Genomic DNA, 18,463 nt, shown 5'->3' with positions numbered 1-18,463 from the left:
CTGGGGCCAGGTTCCTAGGAGGGGTCTGAGCCACACCCCTAGTGGTCAGAAAGTGACTAACTACTCTCATTATACTGAGGTGCAGATAGTCTTCCTGTCTCTTTGATCAGACTTTGCTTCTTTATCCTGCCCAGGTGGGTCACTCGGAATAACTGGAAGGTTATGGGACCAAGGTGTTATGTGGCCCTGAATGAAACATGTATCCCCACAACTCCTTCTATATAGAACCAGTGCCACTAAAAATGGTGCACATTATAAGCATTCGTTCACTCATGAGAAGACCTCTTACTTCTTGGCTCTATTCCTTGGAGTATTTGATACACAATTAAAAAAAAAAATTCTTGTCGCTCAGTTATTCATATATTAGAGCTTGTGTAAGATTTTTATTTTTATCATTATTTTTTGGGAATTTAGAACTACATGTGTCTTTATCTCCTTTACAGTTTTTAGTGATAGCTCTGTGTATGGGAAGAAGGAGGTGCTGTAGATTCAGAATTCTTGGAACAACCCTCTCAGACACATTTCTAATTTAGGTTTACGATCAGGTAACAATGGATAGACACCAGATGGGTTTTTGGTGCTTAAAACCCAGTTAGTAAAAAGGGAGCAGGGTAAGGAAAACTAGGTAACCTAATATGTTTCCCTTTTTGGTTTTGGCTTCCTGAAAGCTGCTCAGACAAAACTTGATATTAGTCCAATTCTACTAGCCCTTGTGATGAACATATTTTCTTTCTCTTTCCAAGGTGCTGAATTTCTATTTCTGTTTTATAAATCTGATTATGTAGATGCTTTTGATTGAAAGCCATTGCAAAGTATTTTTGGAAAGAGGCAGGAAACACTTCTCTGTTCTCTGGTATGTTAGTATACTCCCTAGGGGCTAGTTCATGATGGTGCACACTTCAGGGACTTGAATTTGACTGGGGTTGGAGGGTGGGTGGGAGTGGTGGTGGTACCTACCATGAGCAATCTGTTTTTTGGTATTGACTTTCCTGTTTGTCCTGGTATTCCTTCTTGAAATTTCTGTTTCCGAGCTCAGAGTTTCCTAGAATTCCTTGATTGTATCAGATTGAAGTCCTTTGTAGAATATGCCATAAATGACAGAAGCCTAGAGTTGGCCTCATTTCTCCAGACTTCTCAAAGTGGATGAGAAACTGACTGGAAGATAGAAACCTTTTTTTCCCCTCCTTGGATTATTTTTCTTTTCATACTCTCACTTATAAATTCTCTATTCCTGTTTTTTTTTTCAATTTGTTTATTTTTTTTCTTTAATTTTTCACTCTTCCTATTACTGTGAAGCCTATAAGTGGTAGCTCTATCTATTGTGGTGGTTAAGAATGTGGGTTATGGAACCAGATTGCTTGAAATTGAATTCCGGCTCTCCAACCTGCCAGTGTGACCTTTTCCAAATTTTTTAACCTCTCTGTGCCTCAGGCTTCTCATCTTTAAAATGGGAGCAATCATAGTATCTACATCATGGGGTGTTATGAGGATGAAATGAGTTCGTACATACTAAGTACTAAGACATATTTCTGGCACATGGTTTTCAATATATGTTATTGATGGTGATGGTGATTCCTTATTTAACTTTGTGGGTAGTACTCACAAGTAAGTGTTGGTGGCCAAACTAGTACACTTTTTCTGGCAATTCATTACTTTGATTGGATTAGTCTGTCTTGGAGTGAAAGTAAGTAATGTAGAGTAACTTCTAAAGGATGACTCTTGGACCTTGAAAAATCCCAGATGGCTGGGCTGGACTTGTATCAGCAACTTCTTGTTTCCTTTTCAATCTCGGCTTAGGTTTCGTAATCTACCTTTAACATTCCTTCTCTTTCTTTATAATCTTTGTCTTCTTTTATATGTCCTTTTTGTCCATTTTGTCAAATTGTGAGACTAGAATGTATTTACAGTCTTTCTATCAAGATAATAAAGAACAGTGCCTTATATTTGTATCTTACTCTGCTGTAAATGATTTCCATTCTGGGAGCTCTACAAAGTCTTCAAACCACATTTCTACATCTTCCTCCCTGATTATGTAAACAGGACTATAGCACGATCTTTCTTACTCCAAACCAAATTATTAGCAGGGAAAAATTTTTTTAAATTCCAAGCACCAATTTTGTATGCATATTTTGGGGGCAGCTCCCAATTTGGGGGGAACAAACCTGAACATGTATCATTTGGAACAGGGAGAGAGTAAGAAGGTTGAAGCGTAGTGTGAGGAAGGGTGTTTTTACATTTTTGTGTCAGATAAGCTTTAGACATATGGGGCTTAGTTAATAGATACTTGTTGGGGCCAGCCTGTGGCTCACTCGGGAGAGCGTGGTGCTGACAACAGCAAGCCAAGGGTTAAGATCCCCTTACCGATCATCTTTAAAAAAAAAGAAAAAAGGTACTTGTCAAACTTGTCAAACTCAGAGGAAAGTTTCCTTGGTGTTCTTGTATATTTTCTCCTTACATATAGCACTTTCCTTATACTTAACATCTTGCAGGACATTTCAGCCACATGATGGATTTTCTCCATGGGGAAAAGTTTATAAGGTTAGAATCAGGCTTGCCAAGCAAATAAACCAAAAGGTAAGATTTTAGATATATCCCAATGGGAAGCTCAAAGGATTGTGACTTCCTGCTTCATGCAGTAGATTAAAACTCATTGATTAACATCTTTAGCAAGGGAAGTAGAATTTGTTTATTTCTTTATTTGCTGATTGTGAGCAATTTGTATCTGTTTTTTCTGTGTGGCTTTCCAAAGGGGGAAAACCATTTGGAAATAAACTTCCAAATGTTTTCAGTGTTTAGTGGAGTCAAGGAGCTCTATACAATCTTTCCTATGGGCGTACCTCACTGGTCAACTATGCACAGAAGAGCTAGAAGGTGGGCAGGGGTTGGGGGGGGGTGTCCTGCTGATCGGGAGAGATTCACTGTCAGTGTGGATGGAGACAAGAAAGCTGTTGCTCCTTCTGAGTGTCAAACTGTTGACCTTTGGCCACCACAGTACCCTCCCTGATGACATCAAGCTGACCTTGTTGTTAGTTGAGGGGCATAAGCTATGTCAGTAAATGTTTAGTCATGTCAGCGGATACCGTTTTAGTTCTTCCCCTTTCAGTTTTATGGCACTCGCTCTCAAAGAGCAGGACGTGGAAAACGAGATCCGCCCACGCATTTATCCCAGATCCCCCATATTTATAGTCATCATCCTAAATGAGGTGGCCACAGTCCAAGCCCAAATAAATTATTCTCTTGACAGGTAGCTTATCCTACTGCAAAGAGCTGGGTTTTCTAAGTTGTGTTCTCCTGCTCTGCTGCTCTTGAGAGGCTAGATAGCACTGACTAGCAACGATTGGCACCCAGCGGGAACAGGACTGCTTGCTGTCCTTGCTTGGGCCTTTGCGTCTCTTGAAGGGAAAATTAATTAAACAGTTGTGTGACCTATTCGAAGGCACATTTGCAATGCATTCTGTCTCAATAAGACAGCAGTCACCCTAAGCAGTAGCTCATTTTTGGACTACTAAAAAATAAACTAAAATGCAGAGAAAATTTAAAGTTTTAATCAGCTATTTAAAAATGCCTTCAATTTTAATATGTGATTAACTATATGTAACTTTAGGGATTTAGATATTTAAAGACACTTAGATTAGTTTTGAACTTCTGGAGATGAGAAGATTTAGGCTTATTCCTTCACTATACAAAAAATGGAGAAAGATCATTTGAGAGTCCATCTTTTTATACAAGCTGTTTACATGGGACAGGTTTAATACAGTATCAGCACAGAATTTTGTGCACTGCTTCTGCTTGAAAGACTTAGGAACTTTTCAAAAATTATCTGAAGTAGATTTATATATCTCAAATTGGGCTCTTAAATGCAAAATTGAGCCTCAGCGTAGGACTGTGCTGTCTGATCTTTGAAATCTTAACGAGCACATACCTATTCCTTGGTTAAAAAGAAATCTGAAGACATGAAAACAATCTTTAATGAGAAAGATATAGACCAAGGAAGATATTACACTTGTGAGAATAAGGGTATTCAAAGACCATAAAAGGCAGAAGTTCAAAATATTTTTAAAAGCTATTTAATTAAAATGTTCACCTGTGATAAATAATGCAGTAGCAATATTGAGCATTTCTCAAGCACAGTGAGTAACATCCCAGTGATCTCAGGGGGTTTCATTATGTCATGGCGGAAACAGATTAACAACCAATGGAACAAAGCCTGCAGTTGAGAGACGGGTTCTGAATCTGAGGAAGCACAGAGGAGAGACAGACCACATGTTATTCCTACAAGGGTCATTCTGATTTTCTGTTGTGACCTAGAAAACCAGGGTAAGCATGTGGTTATTGGCAGTGAGGTGACCATATGTACATAAGGTGGCAACAATAATTTGTGCTTGTAGAGCACATTATGCTTTTCAAAGTGCTTTAGTTGACATTGTCTTTAGGTCCCTCTACCCTGTGCAATAGATTATGCAAATATGCAGATGAGGAAGTGGTGACAGAGGATAAGTAGCTTGAGTTGGAGCAAATACCTACTGAGGGATATCCCTGGTCTCAGGCCCCAGGTCTCCTGATCTCTAGGCCTGTTTTCTTTCTCCCACCCTCTAGCAAAAGAAATGGCCCTTCATTTCCCAAAGCATGTGTGGTGATTAGTTTCCTGGGATGTTATTTGTATTATGAAAAACAAGGTTCTGTTTTTTTTTTCTTCTGGCAGCTGGTTGGTATGGGGATTTGAACCCTTGACCTTGGTGTTATAACGGGAAGGTTCCCTTTTGAATTAGGTTAAATTCTTTCTCATTCTTCAGCTCTCACGTCACTTCTATAAGGGAAGCTTCCCTGTGCTCCAAATCCCCCTACTGTACAGGCTCACAGTCCTCTGTACTTTCCCCATGAGCACTTAACCCAGTTTGTAATTTGCCATTTGTGTCATTATTTGATTAATGTCTCTTTTCTCTGTCCAGCTGTAATCTACATGAGGTCAGGGACCATGTGTATTAATGTATGCTCAGCATCTAGTGCCTAACATATAGTAGTCACTCAAGAAATGTTTGCTGAAAGAATGTCTTAATTTTTGTTTGCTGTTTCTATTATTTTTTTATAGACTACCCAACATGTGAGCAGCTTACCTGTGCCAATGGAGCCTGCTATAACACTAGTCAGAAGTGTGATTGGAATGTTGATTGCAGGGACTTCTCTGATGAAATCAACTGCAGTAAGTATTGTGCTCTTGCGATGTGCAGTGGTGTACTGAAGCCAGTTTACACTGGCTTGAGAAAGCCAGTTATGTGCACATCTTCCCAAGTCTGTGTTCAGTGAATTCATGTTGGTAGTTTAAAGGCAGCCACTGGTGGGAGTATTTACACTATGGAAATTGGCAAACACTATAAACCAGGGCCTTTTTGTTCCAGAGAACTGGTTGTTAAACATTTACCAGCACACCATTGCCTAATAAGAATCCCTTTTTAAACAGAATCTTCCTATGGATTAAATGGCTATAGCGAAGTTGAAATTCTCTTTTCTTTCCCTCTTAACCTTGTGTTGCAGCTGAGAGGTGTGAGCACAACGAGTTTCAGTGTTCCAGTGGAGAGTGCATCCCTCACGACTTTGTCTGCGACCATGACAATGATTGTATAGACAGCAGCGATGAGCTTTCTTGCAGTACGGTGATTTTCTTATACTGGGTCGTGTTATTAGGAATGTTGTTTGTTTGTTTGTTTGTTTGTTCTCATCAATGTACCACTTTTTTCAAAGAAAAAAGAAAAAAGTCACTATGTTTGATGGCAGATGGGGCCAGAAGATCATTTCAGGGGCCATGGCCTGAACCTTACTTAGCGGGCTCCTTTATCTTCCAGGGATGTGTGTAGAGTTGAAGGGTTGCTGATGGACAGTTTGCATTCTTCTTTCCTTAGGCTACAAGGGTACAGGGTATGCTGTATCGCTGGACACTCATGTCACCCAGACCTCAGGAGTGGGTCTGATAATCTTGACAGTAGAGTGAGGGAAGAGCTTGAAAAGGAAAGAAAGTTCCCTAATAGCAATGGTTCTAACTCTCCTCTTTCCTTTGAAATTCCTACCACACTAATGATGGAGGGTCAGAAAAGTTCCAGTGTGGAATAGGTGGCTTTCATTGCCTCCATTTCTTCACTCTGACCCTACTTTTACTTCTGTGCTGTGGCCTGCAGTGCAAACTACCTCTCTTATTGTTGCCACCTCTGGACTCAGTTTTTTGGAATGTGTATGCTTAGGAGACTGTCAGAAAGTTTTACTAATTCCAATAAGTTGGCTTCTTTGGTATCCATGCCTTACGAGGTTAAGTATTTTAAACATCACCCTGATTTTCTATGAGCCATGCCTGATTTCCTTTCTGGAACCTCGGATTATTTCAGTGACTGTATTAAAAAGAATGTGACATCATGGAATGGTTAACACAGAATCCTTTGGTAAGCAGTTACAGGGTTAATGGTAAAGTGAGAGAATGGTGCACACTGGCAGGTCTCTAGCATCTTCATCAGTCTGCATTCTCTGTCTTGTGTCAACCTATTACATACCACCTTGTTTTTAACTTTGTGCAACAGAGTTCATTTCCTGGACTTAAAGCTGCTGTTATCTTCTCCTCCTTCTTCTCCTCTTCTTTCTCCTTCTTTTCCTTCTTTTTTTCATTTTTGTCAATGTACTTAAGGGAGTAGACGGATACAGAAATTTCAGTTTCTTGGAGCTCAATTGAAGCGGTGAGATGAGCACTCTGTTTCCGAGTGACTTGTGTCTTTGGAGTGCAGCTGTTTCTTTCTTCCAGGCTATCAGACCTGCAGAGGTGACCAATTCACTTGCCCCAGTGGCCAGTGCATTCATCAAAATTGGGTTTGTGATGGAGACGACGACTGTAAAGATAGTGCAGATGAAGATGGATGTGGTAAGGAGGGAAGAGATTCCCATTTAAAGCATTTTCTTAAAGTTTATACCTGTAGTAAAAGGTCTTGTCTGACTACAACCTGTTTTTCCTCCTTTCCTTATTGGAAATTTCCTGTGTGATAAGCAAGCCTCAGGATTTGCTGGGGTTCGAGGAATTGTTTAGGGACTTAATGGATGGTGAAGAAAGAGGTGACTCTACTGCTTTCCTGAAAAAGACTCAGAACTCAAATTATAATCATAAATTATAATCCATAAATTATAATAAATTATAAGCATAAATTATAATCCCCTCCTTCCTATTCTTAAGGCAGAAGGTAGTACCGTCTCTCTCTTCTATATCCCACTCTGACCTTTTCCCTTTGAGACTCCTATTTTAACTGGATTTGCCTATATAAAAGTAGTAAGCTGGAGAGGAAGTGAAAATAGGGGGAAACGTGATTAGTCTTAGACCTACAACCTTTAAAAATGACTTTGAACCTTGGTAACAGTTTAGTTTTGTTTTGTTTTTTGCAAATTCTGATTTCCAAATTAGTCACTGACATCCAGTGGTGAAAGAGAGGCTACACTGGGAACATATGGGATGGAGCTAGGGACTGGTAGGTGCAGGAAAGGCGATTCTGTGGGAAGGAAGCTGCCAGTGATATTCACCCCTTCATGCTGCTGATATCATCAGCAGTACCTTCAACAGTTACAGAAGTTACTAATAACCACATCATAAAGCAAGTTGCTTGTGCTGTTCCAGTCATACGTGTAACAAGGGTGATGCTTGGTCTGGGAACATCCATTGGTTTTATGTTTCAGTATTCCAGGAAGTGATCTTCCTACATTGGTTTAGGGTTTTTCTTTATGCTGTTGACATTTCACTAAATAAATAAAACAAATCAAACAGCCAGAACCAAAAGTCAGGAATCCTAGAGTTACCCCAATGGCCGTAGTTCTATAATTCATGATTTAAATAATGGAATCTTCTCTTAGGGGGTTATGTATTTAGTTGGTTGATAATTCAGGCCCAGGCCCATTTCTGCTTCTTACTTTTATAACCTGGCTGGGGGCTGCCTCCTCCAGAAGGAGTGGAACTTGAAAAATTGCCATGTTGCTACTCCTGAGAATCTCAATAAAAGTGGCAGAGTTAGAAGCTACTAGTTTATTAAGAAATATAGGCCATTTGTAGATTTCTGTTGTCTATCTGGTCCATATCTTTTCTTAACCATGTATTAAAAGAGAGCAGGTTCCACCTCCCAGATGACCTCTAACTCCCTCTCTGTCTTTCTTCTCCCCACAGAAAGCAATCCCCGTCACCATTATAAATGTAATCCAAGAGAATGGGCTTGCCCAGGGTCTGGACATTGTATCTCAATTTTTAAAGTTTGTGATGGGGTTCCAGATTGTCCAGGAAGAGAAGATGAAAGCAATACAACTATTGGAAAATATTGTGGTGAGTGCGGAAATTGAACTGGGTAACTTTCAGACAAACATGTTTAAGTTTTTCTAGAACAGATTCTTAAATACAGGACATATCAGTTGGTGCTTGAGTAACAAACTACCCCAAGATTTAGTGGCTTAAACTGCAAAAATTTATTATTTCTCACAGTTCTTTCAGATGGCTAGGTAGTTCTTCTGGCCTTGACCAGCCCACTCACATGTCAGGATGTTGCAGTAAAAGCTTGGGCTAGCCCAGGCTTGTTAACACAGTGGTGGAAAGGGCAAACTCTAGTGCTCAAGCACTTTTAAGCCTCTGCCTATATCTTGTTTGTCTTATTGGCCAAGCCCAAGTCACTTTGTCAGGCCCGGAATAGACTGAAGAAATAGACTCCATCGTCTTGATTGGAGGAACTTAACAAAATTCTGTCTCTCTCCCCCGTGGAGAATTTCCTGATTTATACTTGTAGTAAAGGTCTTGGCTACACTAAAAAAAAAAAAACCAACCCCCCCCCGTAACCAAAACGAAAATGCTTCTGGTTCTTGGGTTATGTACTTTGAGTTACTTTCCAATGGTAAAGTTGAGTTGGTTGGGCATAGTGTTGTTAGATGATGTTTTGTATGACCTCACTCATTTGTGATTGGATTTAGTTTTTTTTACTTTTTTCTTTTTTTATGGCTGTAGAATATTCCCCCCCCACCATTAACCCATCAACTCTATGGGCAACTGATGATTTTAACTTTTATCAATTGTATACTCTAACTAAATTAGTGGTTGCCTAGCAGTGCCTGTGTAACCGTAACCCCAAGGATATTATTTATGTTTTTTCCTGGAAAAACTTGTAATATTTAAACATGCAGAGAGTTCTATGGCATTTTTTCCTCATTTCATCTTTGAGCCCTTTCAAAAAAGCTTAAAAAATTAACTAGAGATTTGTAGTTATAGTACAAAAGTTAGAAAATAAAAATTAACAGAAAAATATAAATCACCTCAAATCCCACCTCTTGAAGCTAGCCATAGGTAACATTTGTAGGGTATATTCTCAGTACAGTCACTTGGGAGTTCTTAGCCCTTTCTACTGCATAGACACAAAGATAGACTTATGACCTGATTTTTCCATAAACAGCACTGATAATGAGATACTTGTACATAGTTAAAACTACTTTTTAAAATAGGGTTTGAGCTTTTATTGCACAATATTGCAGAAAGGTTTGAATGGTGACAGACTTTTCTCTACCTTAGCTACATGCTTGCTTAGATTTTACTTGTAATAAAAGAAGCTATTAGGTAATCAGTCTTGTCCCAACGTCACCATTCATTTAACCAAGTTTTTTTCTCTGTTTAGGTCTGACTATGTGTTCTATCTTGAACTGTGAGCATCGATGCCATGAGACGCCATATGGAGGGGCGTGTTTTTGTCCCCCAGGTTATATCATCAACAGTGACAACCGCACTTGTGTTGGTAAGTGACAAGTGGGAGCTCCTGGTCTTCTATCACAGTGCACTGATGAGTTCCATGATCTCTGCTATCAAGGAGTTTGTGCTTGTGGGTAGGAGTGATGATCTGTCATAACAAAGAGCAGCACAGTCCTCACAGAAAACCTATAGAGTGCATCGCAAACTGAGGTTTTAACTCTGAGAAGTTTTCACGTGGAGGCTGAATAGTGGTTCTGCCATGAGCAAGTTGACTAGCTACATGGAACCTGTCCACTACCTGATGCTGGAAGTGTTCTTGTTTTAAGTATTTATAAGCAGGGTTGGTACAACCATACTGGTTATTATTATTATTATTGTTGTTATTATTTTTGCAGCTGGCCAGTATGGGGATCTGAACCATTGACCTTGATGTTATGACAGCATGCGCTAACCAACCAAGCTAAGTGGCCAGTCCCCACACTGGCTATTAAACACTGAAATACTTCCATGTAGTTGGCAGATAGCCACAGCTCTGAGCCTATCACATACCCCTACCCTGCTCTCCTGGCCTCCTCTCCAGGATGCGCAAACATCCCCGGGACCCAGCAAGTAAAGAGTGGTCACCTGACATAGCAGAGGATTGCTAGGTCCCTGCTCTGGTGACTGCACTGCTCAACTTTCTGTGTTCCACTGACTTGCACCTCTGCTTGGAACTAACATTCAGATTCTTTATCATGATGCTTCCAGCTGCGACTGGCATTGAACTAGATGTGTCCTCTATCTGAATTATAAAAACGATTTCTCCCACTGAGAGATTTTCAGTTCTGATGCCACTGTGATTAGGATGGGGCCAAGTATCATCAGATCTCAGTCAGGATTTGAACAGTTTTCTTAGGATTTGAACAATGAGTTTTTAATGCTCTGATTTCTTTTTCTTTCTTTCTGATTTTTGATGCATGAGCAACAAACATTTTAGCAGGAAGTGATCACAGAGGGTTAAAAAAAACATTGTTTTTACTGGTGTTGGGAAAAGGCCTCTGGAAGACAATTGGAACTATTGGTTAAAATTAAGTTTGGTAGTCATCTATGGATCTCCAAAAGACAGTTAAGTCAGAATTTTCCCAGGGTATTTGTATTCTTTTGATATTCCTTAGAAATCTGAGATTCTTTTGGCTATAAGAACAAACATGGCATGTACAAGAAGTACTTAGAGAAAAGTATTTCTTCTGAAACAGTTTCTAAAATATTAATATAATTATTAATATATTAATAAAATTATTGAATTTGGATAAACCTAATGAAGTTATTCAGTCTTTAGTCTTAGCTCATGGTTTCCAACATAATTATATTTTATTGAATATGATTGAGACAGAAAAACCTTTTGATACCAGAAATAAACTCTCGTTAGTAAATTAAACTTGGAATTCTTGAGAAAGTCTGTTCCTTGGTGTTATTGAGCACTTTAATAGTGAGGCTCACTTACTTGTTATATGCCAAGAAAAGCTGATTTTTTTTTTTTTTTTTTTTTTTTTGGCTGCTGGCTGGTACAGGGATCTGAACCCTTGACCTTGGTGTTATATCACCATGTACTAACCAACTGAGTTAACTGGCCAGCCCTAAGCTGATTTTTAATTTTTATTTTTTATACCCACTAAAGCAATTCAATTGAGGTTGTCCTTGTGGTGTTCAAAGTAGGTAATTTTAGATTTTTAATATTGGGACCATATCCCAGACCCCAAGAAAGGTCTGAATTATTTAAGAAAGCCCTTGTATTTCTAATCATTTCAAAACATTTTGTAAATAAAATGTTATGATCTGCAAGTGGCCTTGAATGAGATTGCAGGACACTTTGTGTTTTGTTGTTATTGTTATCATTCTCCTTACTTGGGGGGTAATATTTTCACATGAACATCCTCATTTGTGAGGTGGCTCTCTGACTTTGGAACCCCTGCCTGTGTTTCCTGGCGTCCCTGCAAGGACAGCATCCCTTTTTTTTTTTAGGAGTGGTGCTCCTCTGTGGGTGTGAGGCTGCTTCTTTGTCTTACGCAAATGTCAGGCTTCTCTACCCCCACTTACTGCCACCCAGCTGCCAATCTGATTTCCAGCCTTTTAGTTCTCTAGGCATTTCTCTTTTCTCTTAGTAGAAAGGAATTCCCATAGAAATACCAGAAGCCACATTCTCAGCATTATATCAGCTTTTCTCTCTTTTTTCTTTCTCAACCCCCAAAGAGGAGTTGGGGCTGAGTTGCCTTGTGGTTGAAACTTGATAAGCCATGAAGTCTTTTCAGTAAGTGATTTGATCTTTCAGAGTCCCTAGTTCAGTCCTGTGATGCCCCACAACCTGCTCTCAGTCTTTTTACTACCCTAGAGCCCAGTAGCACATTTGCCATCTTTTCCAGTATGTAAGTCTATCTGTGATGAGCCTTGGGTTATATTTCCAAATGTCCAGCGTTTCTTGAATATCAGAGGTTTAGACCACTTCAATTTTTTTCTTTTTTTCTTTTCTCTCCTCTTCACCCTATCCCTTTTCCTTTGCCCTATTTTCCCCCTTTCTCCCATCCCCCATTCCCTCTGCCTCCTTCTTCAGCCCCAACACCCCATCCCTCCCCCTCTACTCTGCCTCCTCCTGCAGCCATCACCCTCTTCCACACCCCACTCTTCTCCCTCCTTACCCTCCCCCATTTCTCCTCTCCCCTCATCACCTTCTTTATTCACTGAGCTCACCAGTTCCACTCTTTTTTCTGTCTCCTAGCCCTCCCTCTTTGCCACCTTTTTTTGTGAATTGTGAGTAGAATCACCACTTCAATTTTTTGTAGCCCTTTAGAAATGAGAAGCTGTCATAACAAGTTTCTTGTGTTATAACATATTACATTTAACCTAGTAATGAATGAATCACATAAAATTGCAACATTACCCTGTGCACACTATCATTTCAGGATTTATAGAACACATTCAGTTCATTACAGAGCCTTCAGGTGTTGGAACCTCTGCAACATTTATCATCTTAGTCGTGACTCTGCAATGGATGCCTTGGTGGTGATCAGGAATAGTTGAATAATCCCGACACGAAATCTTGTGTCTTTCTACCATTCATCTGCCCCTGGTAGTCTTGACCTGGCAATGGATCATCTGTGGCATGCTGAAACAGTTTACCAGGCTTATTGTTTCTGATTGACAGGACATGCTGTTTGTTGACAGAATGACATCGTGGTGCAGAGTTAGGGCAGGGAGGTCACTCAGTGTGGTGGGGTTTCACACAGCCAGATGGGCCAGGTGTCCAATGTGGCCTAAGCTAAAAAGGCATTTTTGAATTATTTTCAAAGCAGTATTTGTTGGTAGGAGGGGACAAAGAATAGAAAGGAAAGAAAAATAGATAAAGGTAACAGGGAGGGGGGAGATTGTAAACTAGTGTTTCTGTGTTTTATGTACTTTCCACCATCTTTCTTACTCTCATGAAAATCCTGAATTCTGCTTTCATTTTTCTTGTCCTCACTTTGGCTGATGAAGAGTATTAATTAGCCTTTATTTTTCTCAATAGTGATCTAAAGGATACAATCTTCTTCAGTCATTTAAAGTGACAGTGATTATATGCATTCATTTGTAGTATAGGTGACAGAAAGGGCATTTGTGCCCAAGAATTCCTAGTTATGGCTCCACCTTTGGTTTCCTTCTTTTGACATCTGAACTGCTCCCAGGCTGATTCCAGCCCCTTAGACAAGGCCTCATGGGTCTTGCATTCAAAATGAGGTCACGACATTTGGGGGGGCGGTTAGGGGCAATGTCCTATACTTTCATTCCTACTGACATGAAGCCTCAGGTGGAGCTTTCTCAGGGCTGAAGTGAGGACACAGAAGAGATTCATCAGTGAGGGCCTTTTGCCTTGTCACCTCCAGATTGAATTGATGTTTTTCTTTGGTTAGTTCACAGTCCTTGGAAAGAAAGATATGCTGGCCCATGTTGTTAGGTTTGGTCTGGAGGGAAAACTGGAACCATGAGCTTGATCCCAGGACCATCTTGAGTTTTTCTAGACCTGGAGTCATGAAATGGTGGGCTACCCAACAGGTGTGAGAGAACCCAATTCACAACTCTGACATTGCTGCAAATGTAATCAGATCCTAGAAATCTGGAGAATTCTAGACCTGAGGGTGCAGTGGTTTCAGAAATTTTAATCTACTCAAAAGTTTCCTGAAGCCAGAGGGCAATGGAACCTGGTTGTTGGTTAGGCTGTGGAGGTCATCCTCCTAGGGAAGAAAGCAGGGTGAGGGATGATGGAGAGTGGAAGTGGAGGGTCAAATGAAAGATATGTGGCACCAGTCTACCAAGGATAGTACAAATTTTGCACCCCTCATGACTTATAGTCCTCAAGAAAGACCCTTTCGTATGTTGTTTTCTCTTCTCCCCATATTATATTATTTATGTCAATTAGATTGAAACTCTTTTTTACATAAAACTGGGAATTCTTTGGCAATGAATAGAGCTCAATCATAAAAGACACTTTCAATAAACACTTATTAAATGGATGAATAATAAGTTAATGAATAAATAGAAAATATTTTTTCAAGTCTTGAAAATAATTTTAATTATTATGATTTTCTGACATCAGAAGAAAGACAGCTAGGTAAATTAAACCTTTCCAAACACTGTATTGCATCACGGATTTGTGTCTTCTTGAGGGGCTGGATTTAATGCTGGGCTCACTCTATTCTGAAATAGTGCTGTCCAATAGAACTTTCTGGAATGATGTAAATATTCTATATCTTTGCTTTCCAGTATGGTAATCCATAATCATATGTGGCAATTGATCACTTGAAATGTGGCAAGTGTGACTGGGAAACTGAATTATTAATATTATTTATTTAATTTGTTTGTTTTGGCATCTGGCCGGTATGGGGACCTGAACACGTGACCTTGGTATTAAAAGGCTGAGCTCTTACCAATTGAGCTAACTGGCCAGTTCTTTTAATTAGTCTAAAAATAAATTTAGATAACCACAGGGGGCTAGTAGCTACCATAATGGAAAGCACAGTTTTAAAAGGGAGCATTTACAACAAAATTCATGTATTTTGTAAACCAACATTAATAAATGAAATGCAATACCAGAGGGCTGTGAATCCATGAAGTTTTGTGCATCTTCTCTAAAGGTATCCTTCATGTAGATTTAAAAATCTATTTAAATACTCTTGGGTTTTCCCTTGAATGACACTTGTTGTGAATTTCTATTTTTTCCTGTATGCCTAGAATCTGTGCTTACCTCCAAGGGGTGGTTATTTAGACATGGGCAACGCCATATTCTCAGACAATCTTGTCCATGATTTTTTCAGAGAGTACTCAAAAAATGCTGGTAAATATGATTACAAATGTGTATTTCCCTTGTGGCAGAATTTGATGATTGCCAGGTATGGGGAATTTGTGACCAGAGGTGTGAAAATGAATCTGGCCAGCACCAGTGCCATTGTGAAGAAGGGTATATCTTGGAGCATGAGCGGCATTGCAAAGCTAATAATTCCTGTGAGTAAATGATGGACACTTGTATCTTTGAACAGCAAACTTCTAATATCTTTCTTTTATAGCTGATGACAAAAGAAATATCAGTGTTTATGCTAGTGGCAGGGTTTCACCATCACAAATCAGGGGTGGCTCCTCTGCCAGGAAGATGGGTCAACATTAATTTCATACTTGATTATTAAGAACCAATTTGTGGATTAATGGTGACTATTATTAATATTTTTTTTTATTGGTTGCTTGTTCACTTTGGCCTAGATTATTATGCCAACCACCACATTTAATTGTGCAGTAAATTTTATGCCTACATTTGATTGAATTGGACATTTAAATTTTAATTAACTTACCTACTACAAATGTAGGTGACAACTATCTATAGAGATAATTTTGGCATTGTTCATGCAAAATTTAAGGGTGTTTCAAAACCGACTTGTTAAATTTGTATTAAAGTTTGTGTGAATGATCTTATTCTGGAATTAATCTAAGAGTACTGTAGTAGGAAAATGTCCTGGGGAAAATCTGCTAAAAAGTGATGAGTCCTTCAAAGCATTTTGTCACTGTGGATTTCTGGGTAAGAAAACCTCAATTTTGACTCCTTTTTTTCCAATTGTTATTTCGCACTTGATTTTGAATTGCCTTTGGCGCCTTCTGAAACTTCACTGCTGACATGATTGATGAATGGCCAATTTTCTCGTTTTTTGCATTGAAATAACTGATTGTGCACTAACTTTTAGGTGCAATTCAATTTATTTATTTTTAAATAGGTAATGTATTCATATGTTCAAAAATCTTAAGCTATAAGAAGATAAATAATATAAAGTGTCCCTCCATCCCTGTCCCCCTCTGCCAGGTTTCCACTTTCTGTCTCCCATGGCTAATTGCTGTTTTTTAATTTCAATTCTAGAGATTTCTAAATGCATAAATAAGAATGTGCAAATATAGATATTTAACCTTATTTTTACATATGGTAGTATAAACTGTATGCACAATTTCCTATCTTGCTAATGTCACTTATATTTTCAAGAGCTTTCTATATTGGCACATAAAACTCTTCCTCAATTCTTTCTTTATAATGGTATAATATTTCATTTTTTGGATATACATAATTTATTTAACTAGTTTCCTATTCATGGACTTTTATATCATTTCTTATCTTTTGCTATTGCAAATAAGATTGCAATGAATAATCTTATTCACATGTCATTTTACATACTTGGGAGTATATAGACAGCAGATTTGGAATCACCGTTGCCATGTTTCTCACAGAATGATTTCCTGGTTGTCTTCAAAATGTGTTCTGTGTTTAACACAATCTAAAGTTGCACATGGAGGTAAGGTGCCCATATCATCAAAGATTCTTGAAAATACCTGATGTATTCTCTTCAGTGTCATTGAGAGTGCATTGGACTAGCAGTTAGGACACTTGAATTTTACCAGACACTTCCTAACTTACTGTGATTTGGGGCATTTCATTAATCATCTTTGTGTCTCAATTTGCCCATCTGTAAAGTGGGTAGAATGATAGCTACCTGTCTGCTTCAGGTTTATGTTAAAATAAAATAACATAGAAGGAAGCATTTAAAAAAGCAAAAAACTTATCAGTTATAAGTTACCGTCCCTGCTCACCTGAAGGAGTGGTAAAGCTTTCCCTCTTCACATTCAGCTGGCGAAGCCTCCATCATCTTCTCTAATGGTCGGGATTTACTAATTGGTGATATTCACGGAAGGAGCTTCCACCTGCTTGTAGAATCTCAGAATCGCAGAGTGGCGGTGGGTGTGGATTTTCACTATCACCTGCACAGGGTCTTTTGGACAGACGTCTTGCAAGATAAGGTAAATAGAAGTTTCGGGAGTGTAGCTTGGGAACTGAATAGCACTCCAAGCATGAAGTGTTGATAGCTTTTCATTTTGGGGGGAGTAGAGGGGAAAGTTTCTTTGTTTTCTAACAAAAAAGGCCCTTGAGATATTTTATGTTAATCAGCACCTTTTCCATGCTATACTATTACATGTGACCTATTAAACAAAGCAGTCTATTATATGGATTAGACTTGAGCAACTTTTAATTTTAATTTTATTCGAAATGGAGTCCAAAAGCCTAATTAAAAGAAATAGTAGACATTCTTTCAAAACTGGATAGATATTTGGTAGTAATTTTTGAAACTTGATCATTTAAAATGTAAAAAGTACTCTGCTTTCCTGGATGATAAAAATCAGATTTTTACCTGCATCTTCTAAATGGAACAGTAATTGAGGATTGAGTAACAAATATTGACGGTATTTTATTTAATGGCCAAAATTTTGTTACACTGTCTTATTTGGAAAGTATGATGGATTTATTTCAAGTTTGAGTACTGCAATGGAGAATTTTTAAACATAAATTTTAGAGAGTTCTAAAGAGTTATAGAATTTATTTCTTCCTTTTACATTTTCTTGTACCATTAATAAAATTCCAATTCATTTAAATGATAATATAAAATTTCTAAAAATTGAGAATCTGGATTACTAATTCTAATTTGACTAAAGCTAAAAATCAAAACAAACCATCACCACCTCTTCCACCAAAAAAGTCTACTCTTTAATTAAATTTTTGATAACTACTAAGAATGAGAAATACAGGTTTTTTATTTTTTGTTTTTAAAAAAACACCCAGCTCTTATGTCCTCTCATATGCTTTTGAGGAATCCCATGTTTTTCTTCAGCAACCCATGATGTAAAATAAAATAGCAGTCCTCCAGTGAATGTGTTTTTAAGGTCAAGGTGCAGATGACTGATTTGTACAAACAGAAGCACTGAATGAAGTATAGGAAAATAGTGCCTGCTGTTCGTTATGCTTAAGAACTACAATACTTTTGATTTTCTTTTCAGGTTTTTTCAGTTGACATTAATGGTTTAGATATCCAAGAAGTTCTCAATGTTTCTGTTGATAGTCCAGAGAATCTGGCTGTGGACTGGGTTAATAATAAACTTTATCTGGTGGAGACTAAGGTCAACCGCATAGATGTAGTAAATTTGGATGGAAGGTACCGTGTTACCCTTATAACTGAAAACTTGGGGCATCCTAGAGGAATTGCTGTGGACCCAACTGTTGGGTAAGTGATGTGAAAACATACTGTTCCTTTATTTTTAGAGCTTTATCTCTTCCCCCTGTACTGCAAATATCCATTGGATTAATTGAATGTTAATTCTGATTTCTTTTAGGCTCTGTATTTTATGTCCTTATTCATAGAA

The 18,463-nt window shown here is 38.5% G+C and overlaps 1 protein-coding gene across 1 annotated transcript in view; it reads left to right on the top strand.

The window, feature by feature from the left end:
• The window catches only part of LRP2 (LDL receptor related protein 2), a gene marked incomplete at its 5' end in the record, with an annotated part of 155,211 nt that overhangs the window by 15,744 nt on the left and 121,004 nt on the right, over positions 1 to 18,463 (top strand). The window contains 8 exon segments of the mRNA XM_063085734.1: positions 5,090 to 5,200; positions 5,533 to 5,646; positions 6,782 to 6,898; positions 8,180 to 8,332; positions 9,663 to 9,779; positions 15,113 to 15,241; positions 16,899 to 17,068; positions 18,101 to 18,324. Coding sequence (XP_062941804.1) covers positions 5,090 to 5,200; positions 5,533 to 5,646; positions 6,782 to 6,898; positions 8,180 to 8,332; positions 9,663 to 9,779; positions 15,113 to 15,241; positions 16,899 to 17,068; positions 18,101 to 18,324 — 1,135 coding nt within the window.

Source organism: Cynocephalus volans, chromosome 1 (assembly GCF_027409185.1).
Source record: "Cynocephalus volans isolate mCynVol1 chromosome 1, mCynVol1.pri, whole genome shotgun sequence".
NCBI classification, from domain to species: Eukaryota; Metazoa; Chordata; class Mammalia; order Dermoptera; family Cynocephalidae; genus Cynocephalus; species Cynocephalus volans.
The sequence above is the reverse complement of the archived record's forward strand: the minus strand, read 5'-3'. Positions and strand labels throughout refer to the sequence as shown.